The sequence below is a fragment of the Beta vulgaris genome, chromosome 8 (genome assembly GCF_026745355.1).
Source record: "Beta vulgaris subsp. vulgaris cultivar EL10 chromosome 8, EL10.2, whole genome shotgun sequence".
Taxonomy (NCBI): Eukaryota; Viridiplantae; Streptophyta; class Magnoliopsida; order Caryophyllales; family Amaranthaceae; genus Beta; species Beta vulgaris.
Window position 1 is genome coordinate 32,712,562 of NC_079209.1, and position 22,719 is coordinate 32,735,280.

Here is a 22,719-nt window from a genome sequence, read left to right on the forward strand (position 1 = left end):
TTATGTTTTTATCAAGTAGTATAAATATGGAGTTATGTAGTTCGAATTCTTTACAGAATTAATAAGAGTTTTCGAGTGTTTTTTGTGTTAAACATTGATTGTTTACAAACCCTCTTGAGTGTTGGTGGCTTAGCCTTTATGCATTCAAAACCCTTAGTATTATTCCTTGTGGTGGCTTAGTCTTTATCATTGAATAATCTAAGTTCTATCCTGGTTACTTTGGTTCGAGTTCTTGGTAAGTTCTTGCTTGAGTCTTTGTATTCTTGCTTGAATCTTGGTAGTTATTGTTTGTGCTTTATTGTTATTAATTTATTTTACTTAGCTTCCGCACATGTATTTGATTCTTGAAGAATAAATATATCATATGGTATCAAGAGCATAGGTGACATCCATTGAAGGGGGTCCGAATTTTTTCCTTTAAGGGGGAGTAATAGATCTTCAAGAAAGTCTTAAAGATCCAATCTTTTTTTCAAGATTCTTGATTTTTCATAAAGTTTCATCAAAGTACTACAACATTATTATTGATTGGTGAAAGAAAAACATCCAAGATCCATAAAAACATCCAAGAACATACATCCACACTCATATTGAAGCGTTTGAGGCGGTTTCTTGGAGACGAAAATCAAGGGCGTCCAAGCCAAGTTTTGTTTGGCTACCATGGACAATGATCAAGGAGGAAGAGAGGGTGGAGAAGGGAGAGTCCCTAGAGGGCTTAGCTTGGAGCAAGCACAAAATATACGAAGGGATAGGCAGCTTGAAGACCTAACCACACGCATGGATGAACTCATGCGCATGATGCAACAAGGGATGCATGGTAATCGACGCAGCCAATCTCCTAGTCCTGTTAGGAGTATCCATACTAGCAACCATGAAGTTAGTCTGATGAGGAGGTCCACCATCCAAGACATAGACAACCACCAAGGGATGATGATAGAGGGCTAAGGCTAGATCTTCCAGATTTTGATGGTGCTATGAAGCCAGAGAAGTTCCTTGAATGGCTGCAAAGAATGGAAAGAGTCTTTGATTATAAAGACTATGATGATGCTAAGAGGTTTAAGGTAGCTATCCTAAAGCTTACAGGTTATGCTAGCCTATGGTATGAGAACTTAAAGAACAAGAGGCGCAAGGATGGCAAACCAAGCCTACATTCATGGGAGAAGCTAAAGACTAGGATGAAGAAAAGATTTCTTCCTTCTGATTTTACACAAGATATGTTTCGAAAACTCCAAGTTTTACAACAAAACACTCTAAGTGTGGAGGAATATGTGGTGGAGTTTGAGAAAATCAACATGTTATGTGATGTAGATGAGAAAGCTGAACATAAGATAGCTCGTTTCATTGCTGGATTGGATAAGAAACTAGCTAAGAAGGTGGATCTACAACCTTATTGGAGTTTTGAAGAGGTGGTACAAGTAGCTATGAGGGCTGAAAAGTATGTTAAGGCTAAGAAAGCCTCCACCTTTAAGCCTTTTGTGAAGCAAGGAGAGAAACCCTATAGTGGCGCCAAGAAGGAAGAAGGTATGCATCTACTTCTAAGTTTGATAAGTTTAAAGGGATAAGGGGAAGGCTTCTACACCCCTAGCCACAGATGAGAGGCGCATATGCTTCAAGTGTAAAGGCTATGGACACATCTTAAAGGATTGTCCTAACAATAGGGTGATGACCTTAAGGGACATCCAAGAAATTGAGGATGAATATGCTAAGGGAAACATTGAAGAAGAGGAGTTTAAAGGAGAAAAGGAGCATGAGGAAGACACTTATGAAGCTGATTCAGAGGAAGAGCCAGTGTCTGAAGGCCAACAACTTATAGTGAGGCACATGCTCCACACTCAACCAGCCCCTTTGGAGCACACTCAAAGGGACAAGAACTTTTTCACTCGTTGCTTAGTGAAACAAAGGGTATGTGATTTAATAATTGATAATGGTAGTTGTGCTAATGTGGTGTCTACTACTCTTATAGATAAACTGAAGTGGCCTACTTCAAACCATCCACACCTGTACAAGCTTAATTGGCTTAGTAATGATAATGGCATCAAGGTGACTAAGCAAGCCTTGATTGTGTTCGAAATTGGTAAGTTTAAAGATGAGGTTCTATGTGATGTATGCAACATGGATGCTTGTCACATCCTTTTGGGACGACCATGGCAATTTGATAGGCATGTGAAGTATGATGGCCGCACCAATGTATGCATTGCTACAATTGGAGGTAAGAGAACTGCTTTAAAACCTTTACCTTCCCCTATTCCAAAGAAAGGTACATTGTTAGTAAGTGCTAAGGAGATTGAGAAGGAATTGGAGGAAGAACATGAAGGGTACATCTTAATAGCCAATGAAGTAGAAGGGGAGCAACAAACTTACAAGGTTCCTAAGCACCTTGAACATGTGCTTGATGAGTATAGTGATGTCTTCCCTCAAGACTTACCTCCAAGTTTACCCCCCATCCGTGGCATTGAGCATCAAATTGACCTAGTTCCAGGTGCTTCATTGCAAACAAAGCTGCTTATAGGTGTAATCCTCAAGAGACACAAGAATTGCAAAGGCAAAGAGTTGATGTCTAGAGGATATGTGTGTGAAAGTATGAGCCCATGTGCAGTACCAGCCTTAGCTTGTTGGTGCCTAAGAAAGATGGTACTTGGCGCATGTGCATTGATAGTAGGGCAGTTAATAACATAACCATTAAGTATCGTTTTCCTATTCCTAGGTTGGATGACTTACTTGATGAATTGCATGGCTCTACTATATTTTCTAAAATTGATTTGAGGAGTGGTTATCATCAAATTAGAATGAGAGAAGGAGATGAATGGAAAACAGCATTCAAGACTAAGATGGGACTATATGAATGGCTTGTGATGCCATTTGGATTAACAAATGCACCTAGCACCTTCATGAGATTGATGAATGAGATGTTAAAACCATTCTTAGGTAAGTGTGTTGTGGTTTATCTTGATGATATACTTGTTTATAGCAAGAATGTGGTGGAACACTTAGCTCATTTAAAGGAAGTTTTTGAGGTGTTGCGCCAACAAAGGCTCTATGGGAAGCTAGAGAAGTGCTACTTTCTAGTCCCTAGTGTTACATTCTTGGGGTACATTGTCTCCAAAGATGGTGTTTCTATGGATCCATCTAAGGTAGAAGCTATCAAAAGTTGGCCTATTCCTTCCAATATTTCTGAGGTACGTTCCTTTCATGGTTTAGCTTCTTTTTATAGAAGGTTTGTGCACAATTTTAGTAGCATTGTGGCCCCTATGACCGAATGTATTAAACAAAGTAAGTTCATATGGACAAAGGAAGCTCAACAAGTGTAATAGCCCTGTTTTTAACCTTTATTTGAAAGCTAAAAGTGGATAAGACTATCATTCTTAATGGTTAAGAAAGCTTGTGGATAAGCATCATCATTCTTAATGGTTAAGAAAGCTTGTGGATAAGCATCATCATTCTTAATGGTTAAGAAAGCTTGTGGATAAGCATCATCATTCTTAATGGTTAAGAAAGCTTGTGGATAAGCATTATCATTCTTAGTGGTTAAGAAAGGTGGATAAGCACTAACATTCTTAGTGGTTAAGAAAGGTTGTGGATAAGCACTAACATTCTTAGTGGTTAAGAAAGCCTGTGGATAAGGCACTATCTTTCATAAAGGTTAAGAAAGGTCAAAGAGGATAAGAACCATCATTCTTATTGGCTAATAAGGCTTTGGAAACCAATAGATAAGTTAAAAAGTCCTTGAGAGCCTTAAACATTATGATTATGAAAATTGTTTGGAGATTGTTTTATCGGGTAACGACGAACTTCTAGTTAAAGAGCCTTTCGGGGTTGAATCCGAGCTCATAACCTAACCAAACTTGATATATGACATGCTTGGGATGTCTTAAGTTTAAAATGGTCATTTATTCCCAAGTATTACGTGGCTCAATAAGGTAAATTGCTTACATAGTAAAACTTGGCCAGCTGAAATTACAGCTCAGACCTATCCTCAAAGAAAGCTGCTTAGCAGCTACTTAAGTATCGATCTCTCAAAGACCTTTTTATGAATGAAAGCCAACACCTTAGGCTAACACCTCAAGCAAGAATCACCCAGAAACTCCAAGAAACCGACCTTGCCCAGAACTCATTTCCCTCCTCCTAGGGTACCGCCAGAACAGCCTATAAAAGACTGTTCTGGGTTTTCGTCTCCTTTCTCTTATTTTCTCCTCTTGTAAACCCACTTTTCTTTACATAGAACTGTTCTAGACATCCATACAAAGTAGTTCAAGCTTTAGTTCCAATCTTTAGACCTTAAACTCATATAGAAAACCTTGCTGAAAGATCACATAAGTTGATGTAAGTTCAACAGTTTACACCCCTTGTATTTAAGCTTAGTTTTTCATATCTATAAGCTTGTTGAAACTAATCTTTAGCATTTTATACATTCAGGGGAATCTGTAGGAGTAGTTAACCAATTGGATTAAGGAGTTTCGTGGCTTTAAGCATCCTTAGTAAAGGTACACACTTAGTTTGGTTTTACCCTAGAGATTTCCATACCTATAGTTAGGTGATTGTTTCTTTCTAGTGTAAAGCATCTTTATGAAATGAATTTATTTATTGATGTGTCTTTTATTATGTGTATATTGAGTATATTACATGAGTATAACATGCTAAGGTTCATTAGAGATGTTTTATTTGACCTAAACAACACTTATATACTAAGTATTACGATTATGCTTCTTAATGGAATGTGTTTAGTACATAGACTTGTGGAGTAATTATGATGGTTGAGGTGGAGTTGTTATGTTATTGTTGTTGTGGAGTTGTTGTGGTGGTTGTGGTGAAGTTGTTGTGGAGTTATTATTGTTGTTGTTGCTCTGTTGTAGTAGTTGCTCTATTTGACCTAAACAACACTTATACACTAAGTATTACGATTATGCTTCTTAATGGAATGTGTTAAGTACATGGACTTGTGGAGTAATTATGATGGTTGAGGTGGAGTTGTTATGTTATTGTTGTTGTGGAGTTGTTGTGGAGTTGTTGTGGTGGTTGTGGTGAAGTTGTTGTGGAGTTGCTATTGTTGTTGTTGCTCTGTTGTAGTAGTGTTGTTGGGTTATTGTGGTTCTGTCATTGTGGTTGTGGTGGAGTTGCTGTGAAGTTGTTGCCTATTGTTGTTGTTACGCCGTTGTTATGGTGGTTGTTGTAGTTGTGTTGGCTATTGTGGAGTAGTTGTGATGGTTGTGGTAGATTTATTATGTTGTTGTTCTGTTGTTGTGGTGATGTTGTGGCAGGTTATAGTTAAAATAGTTTACTAGTTTGGAAGATGAATTAGTTTGGATATGATTAAAAAGGTTACGATGATGTGTCCAGATCTAGTATCATGTGGTTTACAATTTAAGTATATATATCCAAAGTATTCAGTAGAACAATATGGTTCATCTTGTTATTATGATTCAAGAAGTTGGACTGATGAATTTGGGAATATGATTTACTTAGGTTTGTTATGAGCATAGTAGGTGGTGGTTTCTGTTGTTGGTTGAGCTGATGTATTGTGGTTGTGTTGTTTTGCTATTGTGTTTAATGTTGTGTTATTGGTGTTGGTGTTATTGTTGGTGGTGGAGGTGGTATTATTGTTGTTTGTGCTGTTGTTATTATGTTGTTGTTGTATCGTTCTTATTGGATAGTCGTTGTTGATGATGCGATGGAAGTCATAATCTTAGAATTGGGAGACTGTTATAATTATTGTAGTTGGAGTTGATATGCATGAAGTCGAGTTATGAGTTATGGAATGACTTCGTTAATTTCTATTTACGGGATTCAGTTTGATTAGCATAATGGTTGCGTTAGAAGAAGATAATTAAAATAGTTAAGTTTGGTTATTGATGATTGATGTTACTGTGAGGTGGTTGTTTGAGGATGGCTATGTAGACGTATAGCATTAAAGATGATATGGGAAATCAAGTTATGATGATTGGAGGTTTCGTATAATTGTTATAGAGTTGAGGTAACCTTTAGGTTCAGCAAAATATATTTAAATGCTCTTGTGAGCGTTATACTAAATTTTAGATATCATATATCGTTTATAGTAATGGTCATGATTATAGATGCATCTCTATGAGTTAGTTGTGAATTGCTATTGGATTATTATAAAAGTATCATTTTGTTCAATTATCGAAATCGTTCGAAAATACTATATTTCTCAAAATATGATTTGGTATGATAATGAGGAAATGATTTGGATATGAGTTAAGACCAGATAAGGTCAAATATGGTGTTATGTTATGAGTATTGAGGATTCAAGTATGAATCATTAAATATCTTATTTTATAAATATGAAAGTGAGGCATGAATAGGCACCCCGAGTTAGGGCGGGTAGAGTCCCTAGCTGTTGCCTTCCAAGAAGGGCGAACTCCTGGCGTTATAGGACATGTTCGGGTAAGTCTTGCAAGCATAACAATAAAAGGCTGGGTGACGACCCTCAATAGTTTGGAGACAGCTGGTACTGCGTGGTACCCCTCTCCACTCGCGTTCATGCCAAACGATTGATTTTATGAAACTATAATAACTGAGTTAAATGTGATTATCAGTTATTATAACTATGTGTTAATTAGTTTTCAAAATACACCTAAACTTGTATTTTCTATTACACAATGTGTACTCAGCAATTTGCTGATAGTGTTGTCATTTCTGTGGCCTGTCACTTGGTGGGTGGCAGAGTCAAACATTGTTGCAGGTTTGGTGTTGTGAGCTCAGGATTCTGAAGTGAAGCAAGATAAAGATGTCGTCGTAGCTTATGGATTGAGTTTGTATCTAGATAGTGTATTTGAGATTAGATATTTATATTTCGTTGTATACAATATTTGGGAATATTAGTCGAGATATCGGTGTAATTGAAGTCTTATATAAAGGATTTTGTTTTGTGGGCCAATAACCCACAGGTTTCAGGATCGTTTTATAGGTTATGTTTCCGCTGCGAGTAAATGTTTAATCTGAGGCTTACTAAGCATTGATTGTGATTAGTGGATCTTAAGTGTATTTACCTAGCAACTCGGGAAATCGGGCTGTTACAACAAGCCTTTGATACTATTAAGGATTTGTTATGTAATACTCCTATTCTTGCACTTCCGGATTTTACACAACCATTTGAGGTTGAATGTGATGCTAGTGGAGTTGGAATTGGAGCTGTGTTGATTCAAAAGAAGCGCCCTATTGCATATTTTAGTGAGAAGTTGAGTGGTGCTAAACTCAACTATTCTACATATGATAAGGATTTCTATGCAATAGTGAGAGCACTTGACCATTGGAGTCACTACCTTCGGCCAAGTCATTTTGTGCTTCACTCAGATCATGAAGCTTTGAAGTATATACATGGACAACAAAAGCTAAACCCTAGGCATGCTAAATGGGTGGAGTTTTTGCAATCTTTCAACTTCTCGTCAAGGTATAAAGAAGGCAAGGCTAATGTGGTGGCAGATGCTTTGTCTAGGAGACATTCTTTACTTGGAGTGTTGAGTTCAAGACTTCTTGGTTTTAAACTAGTGAAGGAATATTACAAGGAGGATGCGCACTTCAAGGAGATTATGGAGGCATGTTCTAAGGGTTCCTATGGTGCATATGTGCTTCATGATGGTTATCTTTTCAAGGGAGAAAGGTTATGCATTCCATCTTGTTCTATTCGAGAGCTTTTGGTAAGGGAAGCTCATGGAGGAGGTCTAGCAGGACATTTTGGCATGAACAAGACTTTGGCTATTCTACAAGAACATTTTTATTGGCCAAAGATGCAAGAGGATGTGCAAGGAGTCATTTCAAGGTGTGCTACATGTTAAAAGGCCAAAAGCACTTTTCACCAAGGTTTGTATACTCCTCTACCTATTCCTAATGGTCCTTGGGAAGATGTGGCTATGGATTTCATTGTAGGTTTGCCTAGGACACAAAGAGGCAAAGATTCTATCATGGTGGTCATTGATAGGTTCTCTAAGATGGCACACTTCATTCCTTGTCACAAAACTGATGATGCTTCCAAAGTAGCGGATTTATATTGCAAAGAGGTCATTAGACTCCATGGTGTTCCTACAACTATTGTAAGTGATAGGGATACTAACTTTATGAGTTACTTTTGGAAGACACTATGGAAGCTCCTTGGTACAAAGTTATGCTTTAGTACTTCCCATCATCCTCAAATTGATGGACAAACTGAAGTGACTAATAGGACTTTGGGCGCCATACTTAGAGGTTTGGTAAGTAAGAGTATCAAGGATTGGGATATGAAGCTTGCACATGCTGAATTTGCTTACAATAGGTCACCTACCTATGCTACAAATTGCTCTCCATTTGAGATTGTTTATGGAGCTAACCCTAAGGTACCTATTGATCTTATTCCCTTCCCTAGTGATGAGGTTTACCATGTAGATGCAAAGGAAAAGGCACAAGCTATGCTTAAACTTCATGCACAAGTTAAAGCAAGGATTGAGAAAGTGAACACCAAGTATCAACAACTAGCTAATAAAAATCGAGTGCAACATTCTTTTAAGGTTGGTGATTTGGTTTGGTTACACTTAAGGAAGGAAAGATTTCCAGGGCTTAGAAAGAATAAGATTATGCCACGCTCAGATGGTCCTTTCAAGATCATTAGCAAAGTGAATGATAATTCATTCAAGTTGGAGTTGCCTGGAAATTACAATGTAAGTGCCACTGTGAATGTGGGAGATTTGGCACCTTATGTCCATGATGATGATATGGCTCAATTGAGGACAATTGTTTCTAAAGAAGAGGAGGATGATACAGGAGTAATGGATGCAAGTTTTCTAGCACTTGCATATAAAAGCATCTCTTTAAATCTTGGCTCAATTGATGTACATGGAGGACTCTTCATGGGAATGACTACTAAGGTGGTAGCATGTTTGCTAACCAACCAAGGTAGAGGATAGGCGTGTGATTCTAGCATGTCTATGAGGATCCTAATTCTATTAGGATTCATATCTTTAATTGCTTTCTTAGTTCTAATGTATTAGGAATCATGGTTTTGCCTGACGTTTAAAACGATGGATTTTCCATGATTCAAAGAGTCTAAGGAGTCTAGGACTTAGGGACTTGTCCTAAGCCTATTAGGTTTATGTTTTTATCAAGTAGTATAAATATGGAGTTATGTAGTTCGAATTCTTTACAGAATTAATAAGAGTTTTCGAGTGTTTTTTTTGTGTTAAACATTGATTGTTTACAAACCCTCTTGAGTGTTGGTGGCTTAGCCTTTATGCATTCAAAACCCTTAGTATTATTCCTTGTGGTGACTTAGTCTTTATCATTGAATAATCTAAGTTCTATCCTGGTTACTTTGGTTCAAGTTCTTGGTAAGTTCTTGCTTGAGTCTTTGTATTCTTGCTTGAATCTTGGTAGTTATTGTTTGTGCTTTATTGTTATTGATTTATTTTACTTAGCTTCCGCACAAGTATTTGATTCTTGAAGAATAAATACATCAACTTTTCGTTATGGAGGAAATATAATAATCTATTGATGCGATTTTGGATCGGAACCGCAACAATAGGTTACTTTTTTATTTTTTCGTTTTTTTGACATGATTTATTGCTACGTACGGGTAAAACCGCAACAATAAGTAAATATTCTACTAGTGGTGTAAAACTATTATGTGCTTTATCTTCACTATGAACACCTAATGTACAACTATGAATTGATGCAAATTACTACAACTAGAGTAAATGCCGGTAACACATGGGATAAATGTACAGTATGAAACAATCACCAACGTCATAACTTTAGATTAAACATCTTCACACTGATCAACATCTAACATCTCATAGCTCAAACTTGGTGGAAGGAACGACATGTACACACATTTGAGGTTAGGTGTTTCCTTCAATTCCTGGCACGCGACTTCCAGAGCTGGGTGTTGGAAGAAGCGATAGAATTTCTTGTTACAAACCCATGCAAAGATGAGGGAAATTATAGGAAGTGGGATGAGAGTGACCGTGTAGATGAACTCCTTCACTCCAAAGTAACCTAGCATGGTAACTTGATAAAGGACTAATGCAGCAAGAAATCGTGTATGCAAATGCGGCCACATCCTTCCATAGCTCTCAAACGATGGAACATACACTTTAAGTGCCTGTAGTAAGGGAAGGGAAAAGTTATATACCCTTCAAACAATATTTATTTTCCTACAAAAGTTGTACTTTCTTTGTTTCAATATCCTTGTCATCAGGCTCCTTAATGCACAAATTTGTAGACAATAAACAGAATTATCTTTTTTGATGGATATATACAAATTCATTGCTTGAGTCTTTAATGGCGGATGTATTGATCTTAGGGGAGCTGTTGGTATTCAGCTAAACAAATGAATCTTGGTTGATTTTATTACCATATCCTCATATATATTGGAGAAAATCTAAAAAAAAAAAAAAAACTGATGGATACAAAAAATTGCCCCATAGTATTTTATCATTGTTGAATGCTAGTTAAACGTCATATACTTATGAATTATGCAACTTTTTGGATTTGTCTTGTACACCCTGACTAATGCTAACACCCCAAATCTGAAATCCCAGATTTACCACTCGTCAATAAGCCAAGGATATCCTCAACACAAATATGCTCCCCAAACAAGCAAAATTCTATTTCATGGAAGATTAAGATGTTACAAAGAACTACCTGATTTCTCATGACAAGCCATCCCAAGCCGAAATAGATAATACCAAATGGAAGGATGAGTGGTGCAATTACAGAGTAACAGAGGGTGATAGTGAGAATAAGCAAGTCAGCTGGAATCCTTGTCGCATATCGAAAATCACCAGGAGCCCAAGCTTCTTTCACTTCGGCTTCTGTCTTGCAGAGATATTTCTTTTTCAGATAGAACATGATAAGTGGAACCAATCTCGACAACTCCAGCCCATACCCTACAAAACACCTGCACAGAAAATCAGTATTGTCCGAAATCGATCATTGCAGGGTGGAGAGCAATAAAAGAATAGAAGATGAATTGATTACCTAAGAGCCACAAAAGTCAAGAAAAACGTCGCGTTATCTGGAAGGCCCTTCCCAAGTAACTCAGCAATTTCATTTGGATGCTCCTCCATATCCTTCAAATTACCAAATAAGGTTCCACCAAGGGTCACTCCAATAAAAGCGTTAAAAACTATGAAATAGAAGTATTTTCCCGAAGCAGACCTCACTGCATGGCTCTCGGAAGGAATTCCTTCCAATTTAGACAAAAACATGACTAGTGTTGGAAGCATAGCCAAAAATATTATTAGAGTAAGTTGAGGAAGATAAGCGCCCAACACTGTTCGAATGGAAACTATTGCGAGAACGGGTTTTATGAAAGGCAGAAGCTTTGCGAGGTTTTCAAGTGTTGTAAAAGCTGAGATAACACTGATAGGAAGCATGAAGAACAATACCGCTAATGCAACGATAATGTAAACAATGTACTTGCGTACTTCCCTCGCATAATAATTTAAAGAAAGGTTATCCCAAATTATTTGACGTGGTTCAGGAGCATCCATTACTGTCCAATGGTCCACCATTCGGGCATGTAAGCTCTGAGCAGCAGAAGCAGCAGCCACCCTACTCGAAAAAAATATGAGTGCTGAAGAAACCTGTCGATCTCTTATGGTCTTTTTTTGCTCTGCTTCTAACTTAGGGATAAGTTCACTTATTTTCTCATTGCAGTAATCTATGGTATCTACTTTCTTTCCGCAAAGACCAAGGAGCCCAAGGCGGTTCATAGGTCTGGTTCCCTCTGGACTAACAATTGTTTTAGATTGCGCATAAACTGTTTCAGCGATCACAAGATTCTTCTTGTATGCCTCTAGCTCCTCCCATATCTTGTTGACCTGTAAAACGAGAGGATCAAGATCAAGGTACATGGATATAACCAATATTAAAAAGTTTATTGAATTACCAATTGTTTTCTCATACTCTCTACGTTCCAGCTCTTGGTTAACATTAACCAAGGATATAAAACACAAAACATGCTACTTTAAGCAACTGTTTATATCCACACGGGAATATTTTGTGCAATTGTCACTTAAATTATTAGCCCCTTTCACCTCTATACTTTGTTTTCAAGGCTATACAAATTGACCTGTAGATTGTATTTGGTTAAACCGGTTCGTTGAGATTAGTTAATCATCTAAAGCTTAACTTTTCCCTAACATAGCATGACCAATTCTAGCTTCGGTGATATAGCAATAGCATACTCCTATTAACCTTTGATAAATTTGCAACTTACTGTTAGTATCTCAAAGGTATTGTATTATCTGGTTAAGTGGAGAGGAATTACGACCACAATAAAACATGAAATTAATTCAAATTAAAACTCTACCTCTTTGTTGTTTGTTACTACCATTGACCTGTAAAATGTATCCGGATAAACAGCATTGAAATACGAATCAACTTGTTCCTTTCTGGTCTCACCTTCGTGGGGAGGGGGTATATCTCTAACAAGAACTGCAAATTGTTCCGCCCTTACTTCAGAAGACATGAGAGACGCAGCTCTTATTTCAGAAACATGTTTATATGCTTTCCATAATAGGAAATATGTAACCAAAGAAACCCAGTAGACAGCAATCAAATATGCCCATAGCCTATCACTTTTTTGCTGCAAAAAAAAAGCGAACTGTTTTCAAAGTCTTGCAATAAGATAGGTATTCTTGAAATACGATAAACAGTTTATTAACTTGATGATAATTTGTAGCAATAATGGTGTTAGAATTACACAGAAATGCAAAACTTACTCCAATGTGTCCCATTGAAAACTTATCGAGCTCATTAAAAGTACCATTGCTTGTGGTGCTATTCAGTCTGACACTGTGATCAGTGATTGAAACAGGCAAAAGAGATGGAAGAAGCACAATGCCAGCCAAAAATAACATCGCCAAAGCTGGGAAAGCAAGCATCTATATCAGTAGCATCTTAATTTATATAAATGGAACATAACACTAACGCATACGAATCCAGTACAAGCAAATTTGTTGTCTGAGATGCTTACAATTCGGAACTTTCACAACAGCATATGAGCTTGTCAACAGACATCCAAAGTCCATTATGTCCACTGTGTTCACCTAATATGATAATCTAGACCATATTGATCATATCATCAATTCTTCACCTATGCTTATCAGTATATTCCGAAATATGTCCGTAGTAAATTTTTTTGCACGCTATGCGTGCGAGTTATATTAACGTATTTTTCTCAATTAGTTATTCATCAGCGTTACAATTTCTTTATTTGAGCAGACATTTATAATTATTATTAATTTTTTTTATTTGTTTTTCTTGAGTGAATGTTTCGTTGATTATTTTAGTTATTTGTTCATCATTATATTTATTAAAAAAAGGAAATACATAGCAGAAGAAAGCTTGTGCTCAAGTAAAGTAGAAAAATTTGTGTATCAAGTTCGCTCGTTGAATATTAATAAAGTGGAAGAGTTTGATTTATATAACTAAGTGGAAGAATTTGTGCATCTCCGACTAATTGGAGATAGAAAAAAATTAGAATTTTTTCCTTGAATAATGCAAAAGTGGATTATAATTCCAGAAATATGCCCAAAAATAAATAAAATCCCTGCGTACCGTCCACGTAGGACGGCACGCGAGAATTTTTTTTTTCTACTTAAGTAAAATCGCTACTACGAATAGCGGTATACCCTTATAAGCCGCTACTCAAAATAGCGGTTATTGTAAAAATAAACCGCTATTTGAAGTAGCGGTGAATATTAATTGGCCGCGACTTCAAGTCGCGGTTTACTGGTCTCTTAACCCCCCAGTCCATAGCTTGGCGCTAAGTGATATAAACCACTAGTTCAAGTAGCGGTTCATTAATGAAAACCGCTACTCCAAGTAGAGGTTTAATGAAATCCCCAACTCCCCCCTAGGTCTCCCAATTTCTCAGATTCGACGATTTCATTCTCTCAACTTTGTTTCTCCCTCTCTCTCTTACGACTGACCATCGCCCACCATCCCACACAACACCACCGTCGATAGTGGGCCACAGGAACTCAGCCAACAAGGATGTCGCCGCGCAACTGACGCCATGCGAGTGACAACATCACACAGCCGAACCACTAACAGCACGCCACCGTCTATTGGCCCAGGTGAGTTTTTTTTTTTTATTTAATTTGCTTAGCATGTCATTTTTGTTATGTATTTTAGTTTTGTAACTGTTGTTAGATGGAAATTGTTTAGTTGATTAGTATAATCTAGTATTTAGCATTTTGTGATGGTTGATTTTGCATGAATTTGAAGGTGATATATTGCTGATATTGGTTGGTTAAAAATGGTGTTGAGCATTTTGTGATGGTTGATTTTGAATGAATTGTTGTGTTTAGGTTGCAAATGCTACTAGTATAGGTGAATAATTGTGTTCATAATGTTTGAATGTGTAGAATAAGAATAACTTAAACATTATGTTTTTTGTATGTAGAATATGTAATAACCTAAATATCCTTTATACCTTTATTGGAATGGTGAACTATCTCAAAATGACGTTGATATTGTGTATAGAGGTGGAAGCAAAAAAAATTTGTTCATCAATTTTGAACTGATGTTTCAAGAGATACCGAATAGGGTATATGACGCTGTTGGATGTGATCGTATGTATGTGGAACTGAAATTGTTTATGAGATATCCGATGCCGGGGAAATATGTGCCAATTGCACTAGAGGATGACGAGTCACTAAGTGCTATGTGGTTTTCAGTGACACAAACGTCAACCATGGCAATGGAGGTGTACATTGAACAAGTTCCCAAGGAGATAAATCTCCAAAGTAATGTAGGTTATGTACCTACAATGGACTTTAGGGATAACATGGAGGTACCGACATCAGCTCCTAGTATGCAATTTGAATCATTTACTAGCATGTTGTCAGACCCACATTATGTCGATGAGCACATGAATGAGTTCAGTTCTCCTGGTTCGTCTCCCCAGATACCATCCACATTCCATCTCGATACTCTACATCGAAATGATGTTGATTTTTTGGGAAATGAGGAGGAGCATGTGGATTTTGACAGGGAGGAGGACGATGATGCAAGGGAAACAGCTGACAAGGCAATAAAGTCTGGTGTTTCTTCACAAGATTGGCTCAGAATAATGCACTGGTTCATTGACTGTGGCTTCTAAATTTGAGATAGGACAAGAGTTTGCCTCATTGCAGCAATTAATGAATTTTGTGAAAGCATGGTCGATCTATAGAAACCATATATTTAGATATTTCGGGTGTTAGAGTCAGAGTCCACAAAGTATGTCATTGAATGAGCCAGAAAGGAAGTGTGTCACTGTCCATGGAGGTTGCGTGCAATCATGACTAAGTCGTACTCATTCAAAATTGTACGATATGGTAGTCCACCTGAAAGCAATTGTTTAAGAGACATAACATGTGGAGACCATCCTCTCATATGATCGGATTTCGTTGCTGATCTTATCGGGGATTTCATTAGGATTGATCCTTCATTCAAAGTTCAGTCCATCTTAACTTTTGTGAAGAACCAATATCAATTTTCAATAACATACAAGAGAGCTTGGTTAGCCAAACAAAAGACAATAACCAATATTTTTGGTGATTGGGAGAAGTCTTATCAAGAGTTACCTAGGTACTTGCAAGCCTTGAAAGAGTCCAATCGAGGCACTGTCGTTTACTTGTGTACGATCCCAACACAAAATCCTAGTACGCACATCTTTACGAGGGTCTTCTGGGCCTTTAAACCTTCCATTACCGGGTTTCGTTATTGTCGACCTCTTATCACTATCGATGGTACTCACTTGTACATGAAATACAAAGGCAAATTATTGATTGCTATGGGAACAGATGCTAATTTCCAGCTATTCCCACTTGCCTTTGCTGTTATGGAGGAAGAAAGCACGGAAGACTAGTCTTGATTTTTAGCTTGCATTAGACGTTATGTCACAGATAGAAAGGATTTGTGTGTCATCTCTGATCGTCATAGGGGTATCCTTGCAGCTATGAACGAGCCTCAAAGTGGATGGGAAGAACCATATGCCCATCACCGATTTTGTGTGCGACATCTTGCTTCGAACTTGAATACGAAGTATAAGAATGCTGCCATCAAGAATCTATTCGGATAAGCTGCATATGCTAGGCAAAAGAGGAAGTTTTTGTACTATATGGATCGAATTGGCTCCATTAATGTCGAGGCAGCTAGATATCTGTTGGACATTCCCCTTCATCTATGGTCTCTTCATCATGATGGTGGGTGTAGATATGGTGTGCAAACCACGAACATGTCTGGAGTGTTTAATGGCGTCCTAAAAGGGGCAAGATGTCTTTCGATCACTGCTTTGGTAAGAATGACATTTTATCGTGTCAATTCTTATTTTGCTACAAGGAGAGAATTGGGTAGAAAAAGACTCGAGGAAGGCCATGATTAAAGCCCGAAGGCGACTACCATTATTGAAAAGAACATGGGGAAGGCAAGTGCTCATGAGGTGATTGTGTTTGACTATGAACGTGGGCTATTTGAGGTCACTACTGGACGTAGAGACCGAATTGCAGGGAAAGGTGGAAAGAAACACACAATGAACTTAATGCACAAGACATGTACATGTGAGAAAGTCATAATATATAAGTTGTTGTGTTCTCATGTCCTTTCAGTTTGTCAATACCGGAGCTTGTCACATAGTGGTTTTATGGACGCTTCTTTTATGACTATCGAGTATCGATCTACTTATGTCATTTTTCAAGCATGTGCATGATATGCATAATTGTTTTCCATATTATGGTCCGAGAATCTCTATTCTATATGGGAAGAGGAGTAGGACACCAAAATATTAGAAACCCCATTTTACCCTCGTTACATTTTTATTTTAACTACTTACTTTAATTTAAAAATTAAAAAAAAAACTACCTAATTAATTTATTTTTTTTAAAAACATTACAAAAAGAAAACCATCAATAATTCAAATATATCTAATTGATAAGATATAATTAACAATTAATTTAATTTTCAACATTCCCGAAAAAAAAATTCTACGTATTTTCGCACGCATCGCGTGCACATAAATCTATTCTATATGGGAAGAGGAGTAGGACACCAAAATAATAGAAACCTCATTTTACCCTCATTACATTTCTATTTTAACTACTTACTTTAATTTAAAAAAAAAAAAACTACCTAATTAATTTTTTTTAAAAAAACATTACAAAAAGAAAACCATCAACAATTCAAATATACCTAATTGATAAGATATAATTAACAATTAATTTAATTTTCAACATTCCCGGAAAAAAAAATTCTACGTATTTTCGCACGCATCGCGTGCACATAAAAACTAGTTATAGCTAATGAGAGGTTAAAGCGTGGAGCTGGACATCCATGGTCCACTCGAATACAAAATGAAATGGATGCAGCTGATAGGCCCGGTAAATATAGATGTAGCATTTGTAAAGTTTCGGGACACAATAAGCAAAGATGTCCTAATAAGAACGGTGAAGGAACATATGGGTAAATCTAATTTTTATTAAAATTCATAAATTTATATTATTATCATAGTCGTCATTGTGTTACTAACCTTTTTGTTTTTTTTTTTTTGTTCTTAGGTCCGATGGCGCAATCCATCTTTCTCGGCCTCACTGATCGCAGCGTTCTCACCCTCCAAGACAAGCATCGGAGTGAGGATGCCTGGAGGGGAGTAGCGGACACGGTATTATCGTGTCGATTGCATCATCATAGTCTCACTCGTGACTGGGAAGTTCACGATAGGGTTCTTCGGTATGTTGAGCGTGTTGGTTTTCTCGGCATACATCGTTTGCTAAGGGGAGGTTTGGAGATTGATCGACCACTTCTGACGGCATTAGTGGAACGATGGAGGCAGGAGACAAATACCTTTCATTTGACTGTCGGGAGGCGACGATTACTTTAGAAGATGTCGTTATTATCCTTGGACTCAGAGTGCACGGGCCACACAAGTAGGCAAATGTAATTGGGCTGCAGCAGTGCACGAGTTTTTAGGGATTTGACCCACCACACCGGAGAACGATCCCAAAGTTTTCCAGGGTTCGTCTTTAATGTTGACATGACTTCGGCTTCAATTTTTCTTGTTGCCGAACAATGCTAATGAGGTGACACTACAGCGATTCGCACGGGCTTATATTCTTGTCTTCATGGGGTCCATTCTTTTTGCTGACAAGAGTGGAGATACAGGTGTTTTATCTTCCACTTTTGGCAGATCTCGACGTAGCACGGACATATAGCTGAGGTAGTACGACCCTTGCATACTTGTATCGACAGCTATGTCAGGCATCACAGAGGGGTGCGAGAGAGTTAGGTGGACCTGTGTTGTTGTTACAGCTTTGGGCATAGGAGCACATACACATCGGCAGACCTCGGATTTCGAGGGTGCAGGACCCACCTCCACAGTTTGACGATGGCGTTCCTATTTTAGGCTCCCAGCATGTTCCGGGGGTTGACCCCTTAGCTGTCAGGTAATATACAGTGTCTCATATTTGTTGACATTATTTAATTTCATTTTTCTCAAAAATATTAATGTGTATTTCTTTTCAGTTGGCTTCGGGTACACCTCACTAGGTCCCCCTTAGCATGTGGGCTTTCTTACTACAGGGATGCACTTGACCATGTCAAGCTGATCGACATGTATGACGCACATTGGCTCCACTTATTTGTTTCGACATTGTGGAGTTTCATTTTCCCGATTGAGTTATGCGCCAGTTTGGATTCGAGCAGATGATTCTAGCACCTTGTGATAGGAGCACAACTCGGAGGTCGAAGAACAAGAATTATCCGCTCAGACATCGACCTCACATAGCGCACTGGGATGAGCGCGAGAGACGTGTTGTTCAGGGCACTCCGTTTTGTGGTCGTACTCATGTCATTGAGGAGTATATGATAAGGTATCGTCGCATCACGAGGTTACGCATGACGGATCCATTGAGGCGACCCCCTTCTACATAATATCAGCCTGCGTCTGCAGATATAGTACTGGTAAGTGCCATTATTTGTAGTTATACTTTTATTTATTTATCCGACTATATAATATGTATTTTTCTTTCTATGCAGTCACATACTTTATCTGTTGCTCATAGGTGCAGTAGAGGCTGCTGAGTCATTCCCTCCAGATATGGGGCGCTAGTTGTTTGCAAAGACATTGCAGACCATGAGGGAGAGGACATGGCAACATCTTATAGGGGTGCCTACTTCTGCACACATACATCGACTTCTACATCTTCTATGTCTATTGCCCATACATCTACCACGACACCTTTGCTTTCGCCTCCAGTCTGTCAGAGTACCTACCGACGACGTTCTGCCACCACTCCATCTTCTCTTGATGCCATTGCAGAGTCTAATGAGACCACACCTAGTTCATCTAGACCTTCACAAAAGAATAAGAGGGGGTCTTAGCACTTTTATTTATTGTTTGTATAGTTAGTTAACACTATGTTACATTTTAAATTTTGTTTGTGATTGACATATTTTCTTAATCTAACTTCGTAGTTAAGAAATTCTTAGATAAATTTGAATGTGGATGAACTTGGTGTTTGGTGATTGATATGTGCATAAACTTGGTGTTGTTGGATGGAATTTGGTGCTGGAATTGCAGGTTGGAGAGCTTTTTTTAATGTTTCTCGCATTTTGGCTCGTTATGGGGAAGCAGCACTGATCGGGGTTTTTTTGTACATAATCGCTATTCGTAATAGCGGTTTACATATGCCAGAGTTTGATATGTGCTTGCAACATTTTACCCAGGTAAACCGCTACTCAGGGTAGCGGTTTATTAGGGTAGTGGTTTATATATATAAACCGCTACTTGAGATAGCGGTTTATGTGTATGAACCGCTACTGTGAGTAGCGGTTTACGTGGACCAAAAAAAAACAGTTTCTCGCGTGTCGTCCTACGTGGATGGTACGCAGAGAATTTTAATTTTTTGAGCATATTTCTGGAATTAAAACCCACTTTTGCATTATTCAAAGAAAAAATTCAAAAAAAATAGTTGCAAACACAATATTTATATTACAAAAGGAAAAAAAATGGAGAAAGAGGTTTGATAGTGGAATAAAAGAATAGAATATGGGCATTTATATACACATTAAATAAGTAGGATTCATAGGTTTGTGAGAAGATTTCTATGAATTGTTAAAATATTATTTATTTATGCATGAGAAAGATGAATAGAGGGGTGAATTGATGAATTGCAGATGAATTTGTTAATTAAAATCGCTAATTTGGCAAGTTTCTTTATTTAGAAAAATTGCGGTTGACCCCTTAGCTGTCAGGTAATATTAGATCGGAATCTCTCACAAGTTATTTGGCCCAACTAAGCAGGTAAGGTTCATTGGGAGAGTACCCACTTCTGCACCCTCAAATAGTCTGATTATTCTAGCAATTAAAAAAGCATAAGAAGTAATTCACCATGGAGAAATATTGCAAGTATTGTAAACTATCGTCGAAAAATATGTTGCAAGTATTAAAAAGGGACAAAATGTAAACTAAAGCTTCTTGTACCATTTTGTGTTTGAACACCCCTAAATGTTTGAAAACTCACTTTATTGTGTTAGTAATTATGAAATACCTCACTTTCTTAATACTCGTAAGATATTGTTTGACGATGCTTGTAACAATTCTTTATCAAAAAAAATTAGAATGTAAAGAAAGTTTTCATTATTATTATTAATACGATTTTTTCTCTAGTTATTCATGTGTTTTTCAAAATTCATGAGATACCCTGTTGTTTTAAAAATGCACCACGAAACATTAATTTGGTGGTGAAATGCACGAAATGCTCTTAATATCTAACGGTGTCAAGTTTTCGTTAGTCATCCACCCTAGTTTTTTGTTTTAACCCTAATGTCTTTCTTAATCCTAATATTAACCCATATCCCTTATCCTAACCCTAACCCTAACCTCTAATGCGAACCCTAACCCTAACCATCACCCCAACAGTCCCCCACACAACCCCCCTCCCCCCACCCCCTGCAACGCCACTTTTTCCTCCCCCCACATCACCTTGAAATCCGCAAAGAGAGGCGCACTCCAGTGACAAGCCACTCTTTCTCTTCCCTCCCCCGCAGCACCTTGAAATCCGCAAAGAAAAATGCACTCCAATGGTTGCGGCGTGCGGGCCACTTTTGGCTCTTCGCGATTTCCCTAACATGCGATCTCCGCCTCTCTTTGTTCTCTTCGCCGTCAGATGCACACGAGTGCGGGAGTGTGCGCGCCATTGGAGTTCCGATGCCTTCGCGATTTCAAGGTGGGGGGCTGCAGGAATAGGGAGGGGGAGGGGGAGGGGGAGGGGGGATGTGACGGAGGTGGACGGAGAGGGAGTTGTTCGGGTGGGGGAGGGGGATGACGTGTTGGAGGAGGGTTATGGTGAGGGTTAATGGGGTTATGGTTAGGGAGTAAGGGGGTTATGGTTGGGTTTAAGGGTTAGAGTTAGGGGGTTAATAATGGTAAAACGGCTAAAAAGATTAACGAAAACTTGACAGTGATAGTCATAAGAGTATTTAATGCATTTTATTGAAATAGTAAGTTTACGTGGTGCATTTTTGAAACATTTTATTGAAATAGTAAATTTACGTGGTGCATTTTTGAAACAACACTGGTACCCTATAATTTTTAAAATACCACGTAATATTGGGGAAAAAACCATTATTAATAATATGTCATGTTTTACTTTTTCTCATTGATAGCTCATGTGTGTCGTTCCCATATACAACTTGCAAGTTTTAAGATTCGGAGATATAGACTTATAGAGTAATTTCAATCTTGGAAACAGCAAAAGCAAGCCAACATGAAGTAAAATTAAGAACATAAAGTACAACAAACAAAACAAAAAAAGCAGAGATATAAAAATGATACCAGTGGCAAGGAAGACAAAGTAAACGGCAGTGTCAACACCAGATATAGAAATGATATCATCCTCAGAGGACGAAATTGCCTCTTTGATCCAGGAAGTTGGGTTACGTGTCCTGGAACTAGAATACAACCCCTTAACAATTAGGTTCGGACTGTAAACGACGTCGTTTGCAGGCTTCCTTGAAAGCCAAGTGAAAATCAGCATCAAGACCACAAATATGAGGAACGAGGTACCTAAAGATGTCATGAATGAACTGAAATCCATCTTTTTCAAACTTTTTTTTTCCTACTCACAGAATTTTTTTGCCTACTCACACAGTCTCTTAGCTCTAAGTTTGTGGTTGCTCTTTTTTTGTTAATCCCCTCAAAAAAATAATTGTGTTTTTTATTCTTTGATGGAAAGTCAATGTGTTGTTTTCTTTTAGAAGAGATAAGAGATTAGACTATGATTGATGAGAAAGACAACATATGAAGTGGAGGAAAAGCAACCGTTGGATCATTGTCGACATACCACAAAATTATATGTTCATTGTCGACATACCACAAAATTATATGTTCATTGCCGACATACCATACCATGCATTATTTATTTGTTTTCCTTCTTTATTTGTGAGCTAGTTTTTAATCCGTGTAAAATGTATGGAATTTTTTTTTTATAATATATTTTTTATGTTGGATAATATTGAGTTTGTTTATTTTTTATATGGTCTTCAAGATAAATCTTTGACCATTGATATATTCAATTCTTTATCAATAAAAAACATAAAAAGTTGATAGTATGAAACTAATCATTAAGACGAATATAACAAAATCCTACATAAGTATGTTTTCTTGTATTTGTTAATGAGAATATTTGGTCAAAAATTTTAAAGTTTGATTTACCTAAAATGAAATGGGCACTATATTATGGGACAGAG

The 22,719-nt window shown here is 37.6% G+C and overlaps 2 protein-coding genes and 1 long non-coding RNA gene across 7 annotated transcripts; 2 read left to right on the forward strand and 1 right to left on the reverse strand.

Annotated features, from left to right (window-relative positions):
* Positions 1-657: 657 nt before the first annotated feature.
* LOC130589887 (uncharacterized) lies at positions 658-1,559 on the forward strand. Its single transcript, XM_057391517.1, has 2 exons — positions 658-843; positions 891-1,559. The coding sequence occupies exons 1-2, from the start codon at positions 658-660 to the stop codon at positions 1,557-1,559; spliced, it is 855 nt and encodes a 284-aa protein (XP_057247500.1).
* A 2,347-nt stretch (positions 1,560-3,906) lies between these two features.
* Positions 3,907-6,905, forward strand: LOC130589800 (uncharacterized). Its single transcript, XR_008967463.1, has 2 exons — positions 3,907-4,478; positions 6,677-6,905. It is a non-coding gene; the product is annotated as an uncharacterized LOC130589800 (long non-coding RNA).
* Positions 6,906-9,587: 2,682 nt separating this feature from the next.
* LOC104901227 (CSC1-like protein ERD4) lies at positions 9,588-22,212 on the reverse strand. 5 transcript variants are annotated; one of them, XM_057391209.1, is made up of 8 exons: positions 21,806-21,945; positions 19,014-19,321; positions 12,962-18,913; positions 12,708-12,853; positions 12,296-12,571; positions 10,960-11,804; positions 10,624-10,879; positions 9,588-10,081 (listed from the first exon to the last, which is right to left on the reverse strand). In XM_057391209.1, the coding sequence occupies exons 3-8, from the start codon at positions 13,014-13,016 to the stop codon at positions 9,737-9,739; spliced, it is 1,923 nt and encodes a 640-aa protein (XP_057247192.1). In that variant the 5' UTR covers positions 13,017-18,913; positions 19,014-19,321; positions 21,806-21,945; the 3' UTR covers positions 9,588-9,736. The 5 variants fall into 5 exon arrangements, with proteins under 5 accessions (XP_057247192.1, XP_010687077.1, XP_010687078.1 ...); XM_048634804.2 differs by lacking the exons at positions 12,962-18,913; positions 19,014-19,321 and adding an exon at positions 10,450-10,508 and having other exon boundaries at positions 9,791-10,081; positions 21,806-22,212; XM_010688775.4 differs by lacking the exons at positions 12,962-18,913; positions 19,014-19,321 and having other exon boundaries at positions 21,806-22,211.
* Positions 22,213-22,719: the final 507 nt, after the last annotated feature.